The sequence below is a fragment of the Saccostrea echinata genome, unplaced genomic scaffold (assembly GCF_033153115.1).
Source record: "Saccostrea echinata isolate AGI-Se365-2 ecotype Australia unplaced genomic scaffold, CSIRO_AGI_Sech_v1 ptg000030l, whole genome shotgun sequence".
NCBI classification, from domain to species: Eukaryota; Metazoa; Mollusca; class Bivalvia; order Ostreida; family Ostreidae; genus Saccostrea; species Saccostrea echinata.
The window spans coordinates 33,247,174-33,253,017 of NW_026889779.1; the positions used below are offsets into that span (position 1 = coordinate 33,247,174).

A 5,844-nucleotide genomic window follows, 5' to 3' on the forward strand; every position below is an offset into this window, starting at 1 on the left:
CTTTGTTGAACATTTACTGGAACCCACTATGTATCTGTTTGTAAGGATTTTTAGGAAGTTTCGGAATCCAATATAAATATGGTAATTCAAATTCATTTTTGTTGTTTGGAACATTAAAAATATTCAAAACTGCCATATGATTTTGAAGAATGTCTTCCTTAGAAAGGGAACTATGAGTATAAGTTGGATTACCACTTGTAGATTTAAATCCAAGTTCCTCTAAAATACATTTAATATAATGAGCCTTACAAACAAAGGCAATGTTGTTATTAAAAGAATTTTAAGCTCATACCCAAAAGTAAAATTCATCCCTCTATCTTCTCAGGACCATTTCCCAAGGTATCATGTTTTAAACGAACTTGCTTCGATGCTTGTATATCAATATGACCAAATGTGTTCTGGTCGTTCTTGCAACTGAGATGATTTGAAAAGAAGGTTCACTAGATACAGGTATCAATATTTAACTTTAACCCCCTATTGTGGATCCAATCTAGCAACGGTTCATTATATAAACAAGATAAATATTTTTCACCTGAGGACACTTGCTCTTACGAGACTGTTGTTATCCTTGTTTCATCAACTTATTTGTCAATAGCTTGCCTCGTTTTAGAAAGTGTTTGTACTTGGAGAATGCTCTTACGTAGAGAATCAACTGAGTCAATTTTAAAATAATGTTTGCCTTCTCCCGACTTGGGATGACAAAATTGGGTCGGTAGGTAGGTGAGAATTTCTTTTTTATTCTCAGAAAATTTTAATTTCAATGCTATGCTGAATTTTCAAAATCTTTTTTCAAGATGCATAAAAAATAATTGTTTCTGAAGGTTAACAATTTTTTGAGTCTGACCATTTTTAGCCAATCGGTCGGAAGAGAGCAACCAAGCAATCTTTGCAAAGATGGCCTTGACAGATATAAACCCCATGTGCAGACAACAAGGGTATATTATTACATAAGTAAGGGAAATTGACGATAGATAGATTGATTGATTGTATGTTGTTTTACGTTCCGTTCGAGAATTTTTCACTTTTATACAGACGTCTCCATATACCGGTGAAGGGCTTCAAATTTAAACCTCTACTCGAGACTCAGGGCCATTGAGCAGTGAGGGTTCTTTCTCGTGCCAACGCCTACCGTGACACGAGGCCTCGGTTTTTAAGGTCTCATACACAGGACCCGCAACTTTCAATTCAAAGTGCCGAGCGCTTGGCGAAGGAACAGTTGCCACCTATTTTTTATCGACTTAGGTCATTCGCGGCCGTGATTCGAACACACGACCTTCCGATCAAATTGACGATAGAACGTTTCTTGTTCGGTTACCTTTAACGTTTTTCTAGAAAAATAACCAAATATAAAACAGATGTGTCAGACTCTGTGGTATCTTTTATTTCAAGTTCACAGGGATATATCGAGTTGAAATATGAATGGAAGAAATTTTTGTTAATAATACGTCGTCGATATATGTAAATTTCGAATTGAAGACCACAGCAGGTGTCTTTTCTTCTCATGTATACGTTTTTGAATAAATTCTTTATACATATACATATGAATAGATGTACAAAAACAAGTATGCTAATAACGGGGCGCAATTGGTACCCATTGGGATTCTGATACAGATTGTTGGAAGGCCTGATATCCAAAAACTACATAGATATTGTCAATCAGAAACTCAAGTATCTTTTTAATATCTACTTCAGAGTACTTGTGTGTACAATCAGAATGTTTTTGTAACAAAATAGTTTTGCAAATGACCAATGACAAGGTAAGTATATTTACGACTTCCATTTTTATTTTAAAAAAAGCAGCTGTTTATGACGTCAAAAAGCCTGGACTTTAATTTATCGTGGGGAATGGTTGTATAAAGAAAAGTCATACGTTTCTTATGTTATTGAGTTTGGTATTTCAAATTTTCTTAAAGAGCTTGATCATTATTCATTACCTTTATATTTCATGATATATATCTAAAATGCAATTTTAGCGATAAATATTAAAATGAAAGTAAATATACAATTTTGATATATTATACCTACCCTAATAAAAAAATTACTATAGTTAACTATAGTAAAAACTTTGATACTTTGATTTACTCTGAAGCTTTACTCTGGAACTTTTTTTGAGATTTCAAAGCTTAAAATCTCTAAAATTTGATAACATTGAAGTAAAATTTGGAAATAATATATGAATATATAAATAGTAGCTCCATTTAATATAAAACAAAATGTGCATGTGTGAATTGAAGAACAAAAAATATTACAATCTGAAATCCATAGTAAAATACCTTAATTTACTAAAGTAAAAAAAAATTGATACTATAGTAAACTATAGTTAGCTATAGTAAACTGTAGGTTTTTTTGTTAGGGTATGATTTAAATTTACGTATCTTCAGAGAAATAGATTTATTGTTGTTTTTTTCTGTAATAAACTGCTCCGATAATCTGCGTAAATAAATCTAAGCATTCTCACATTTCATCATTCTTTCGGGAGTTGTCTTGCCATAAAGAGCCAAAAATAAGAAGAATTATTATACTTTCTCAAATGACACCATCAAATATATGATACATGTTCATTGATATCAATATAAATTTTAAATAGTAATGATATTTATATAACATTCAAATTTTACATTTCTTTTAGGCAAAATTGGTGAAAAAAAGAAGCAAAAATCACAAAGATAGTAAATGAATAATTGATAGTCTCAACAAATTTAAAAAAGTATACAAATTTTTATAGCTGTACTAAGTTTGCTCGATAAGTAAAAATATACAGTGAAACTGAGTTGCAATTCTCTTTTGAAACGTATTCATCCATACAAAGCGAGAAAACTCGAAGGCTTATACATAGTTGACGAAATCAAAACAGTGACAACAAACAGCCTGAAAAAGAGGTGTAGTCATACAGGTAAACATTGGTGTATGTTTCCACCTGAATCCACACATGTGTTCCGGCCTTCACCTCCAACAGCAGGGTGTTGGATCCCGTGTGGTAGTAATTTCCAGCGTTTTCCCCAGATATAATGTAGCCCTTCTTCACACCATCTACCATTAGCGAGGTTGCGCAGTGGTGACTTCCGCTGTGGAAACAGTTCATGGTCCAGTGAAACATATAGAGTCCATGGACAGGCGCGATAAAGATTCCGTCTGTTGAATGATAATGATCTCCAATATTGGTTGTAACATTACCGAATTTGAGTGTAAATCCCGGACTCATCCCAGATTTTGTTTTCATCCAGGCAGAGAATGCTACAAGGTTCTTTCTTATTGGAAATAGTTCTAAAACGAAAAATTATAGCATTTGAATAAAAATATAGGTTATATTACTTTTTTATTGATTATAAAAATTATCAAATTAAACAAAAATAACTATTTCTTTTAGCTATATTAGAAATTGTTGGAAGGGGTGGTTCCCACTGTATCACATTTACTAAAAGATTTTGTATGTTTTGAATAAAACATGTAATCTGGAAATTATTTATATTAATACATTTATATTATGTTTGTTTAAATTGATTAGATCTAAGATCCTTAAATAAATAGGCTTAATACTAGTCTAGTACATGTATTTACCTTTTTTCGAGAACTTTATGGCCTGTATATCAGTAACGTTAGCATTATTCTTCCCAGTCAGAACACTAGCTAGGACTCTCTCCAGGTTAGCCACGCGGGACTCAAGGTTTGAAACAGCAGCTTTCTGGAGAGTTTTGTTTGTCGTTTTCTGACCAGTGCAAAAAGACACCGAAAAAAGACAAACAATAAACGTACGCATGAACATAGTGCTATGTTAAATGAAAACGAAACTGTGAAGTAAGAAAAAAAAGTATGGAAATGTACTATAAGGCGGAAAGAGGGGTACAAGCAATTCGATTGGATTAGTTAAGGGGCATGAGAACATAATTGAATTTTGCACTTTATCCCTTGAATCTTATTATATATGATATATATATTTATGTTGCTGTGTATTTTTGTAGAATGTTCCTCGGTCGCGAAAAAAATTAATCGTGGAGGAATTATTGCAAACTGACGAATTCCGAATAAAAGATGACGCGAATAATAGTTGGCTTACAGTACATATATATATATATATATATATATATATATATATATATATATATATATGTATATATATATATATATATATATATATATATATATATATATATATATATATATATATATCACTTCACTTTATTTCTCTTTAAGTTTCTTTGAAATATAAATGTGTTCAAAATAAATGAAATATCTAATTACAACAATTAAAATAATGAAGTTATAAGTTTTGACACGTATCACAAGTATGTGTTATTAAGCTTCTCATTTTCAGGAAACCCTTTTAAATTTGTACATAATGGATCGGAAGTTTAAAGGCTTATGTGTATAGGAGAGAGACTATGGAGATATCTCTATCTTTCTCTCTCTCTTCAATCAAAAGTAGGTGTAACTTATTTTACCAATAAGGTCTGAAACGAGGACTGATTCTCACAATCTTCAAATTCATATGTAGAAAAAAAAAGTTATTAAAACATCCTCACCGCTTACTAACAAATAACGTTCATATTCAAATAATATTCATATAGTCCGAAATTTCTTCAAATTATCAAATGAAAGGAATACAAATTAACAAATAACCCGAAGAGAAAAACATACTAAGACTCAGTCATATTTATACTTCACTTTTCTATTTGCTTTTTCATTGTTTTACTGCAATTATTAACTTTATTCTTCTCAAACGTATACTGATTTTGAAGAATACCTATTTTCTGAGGTAAAACAATCATTTTGTTTGCATCAATGGATATATTGTCTTACTTTACAAAAGATCAGTGTGTCCTTGCATAAAAAATAATGGGAAATCTTTTAAAATCTCATATCAAAACTAGTGGAATTTAAAAGGTTTATTTGATAAATCAGTAGTTCAGATTCAGAATCCTCAAAATTTTGGAAACTGAGGTAGGATTGGGCGACAGAAGGTGATTAATGTTTGGCAAGGGAATATAAAAAAAAAATCTTCTGAAGGTCCCAGTATCATGAAACATTCAAAGCTTAAGTCAAAAATTATATATTGCTTATAGAAATCTAGCAGTCCAAAATGAAAATGCTTTTTCACTTTGTGTCAATAAACTGCTGTTGCATGTAAATTAAATTTTCGGTTCACAAGTTATAAACATTTTATGGTCGATTGAAATTTGGACTTAATTCTAAGTCTGTATTTATGATCCTAGTTCCGGGTCTACGATAACTCTTATTCATACGCAAGCACTCCACAATAAAAAAAATACTAAAAATCTAAAATATTGATGTGAAACATGTCAGCAAAAATGCCACCAAGTGAAAGGTTATATTTGTTAACAAGAATATAACGACCATAAAGTTTACAAAATGCTGACTTCAAACGAAATTGATGAAATCCTTATTCCATTAAATTATCTTTCAGTTTTAAAATTTTATCGTGAGTATGCTCTGGAGTGTCGAAATAATTTGGAGACTTAAAAATTATATATAGGTGATAACAGAATATTATTACATAAATAAGGAAAGTTAACGATGGAAAAGCTTAAATCATCTCGTTAGTCAAAGTTATAGTCAGTTAAAAATCCAGTATGTGACAGACTTTATAGTGTCATTTATTTCAAGTTCATTGGGATATATCGAATCGACATTTGAATGAAAGTAACTGTTGATAATTGATAAGACGTCGTCGATATATCTGAATGTCGAATTGAAGGCCACAGCAAGTGACTTTTTCTTCTCATTATAGAAATATGTAAAACAGGTCTTAAAAGGAAATCATGGTTATAATAAAAATTAAACAAGTCCTGTTAAAGACATTGCACTATTTTTCTTATACAGATATAA

The 5,844-nt window shown here is 30.8% G+C and overlaps 1 protein-coding gene across 1 annotated transcript; it reads right to left on the bottom strand.

The window, feature by feature from the left end:
• Positions 1-2,628: 2,628 nt before the first annotated feature.
• LOC133196740 (cerebellin-2-like) lies at positions 2,629-3,770 on the bottom strand. Its single transcript, XM_061332600.1, has 2 exons — positions 3,559-3,770; positions 2,629-3,264 (listed from the first exon to the last, which is right to left on the bottom strand). The coding sequence occupies exons 1-2, from the start codon at positions 3,761-3,763 to the stop codon at positions 2,846-2,848; spliced, it is 624 nt and encodes a 207-aa protein (XP_061188584.1). The 5' UTR covers positions 3,764-3,770; the 3' UTR covers positions 2,629-2,845.
• Between the last annotated feature and the right edge of the window lie 2,074 nt (positions 3,771-5,844).

Bases quoted from the DNA above. Each gene is read 5' to 3' on its own strand.
- LOC133196740 (XM_061332600.1), bottom strand. From the start codon at position 3,763: ATGTTCATGCGTACGTTTATTGTTTGTCTTTTTTCGGTGTCTTTTTGC. The intron at 3,265-3,558 runs GTAAATACATGT...TTTTCGTTTTAG, and splicing joins CATAAAGTTCTCGAAAAAAG to AACTATTTCCAATAAGAAAG.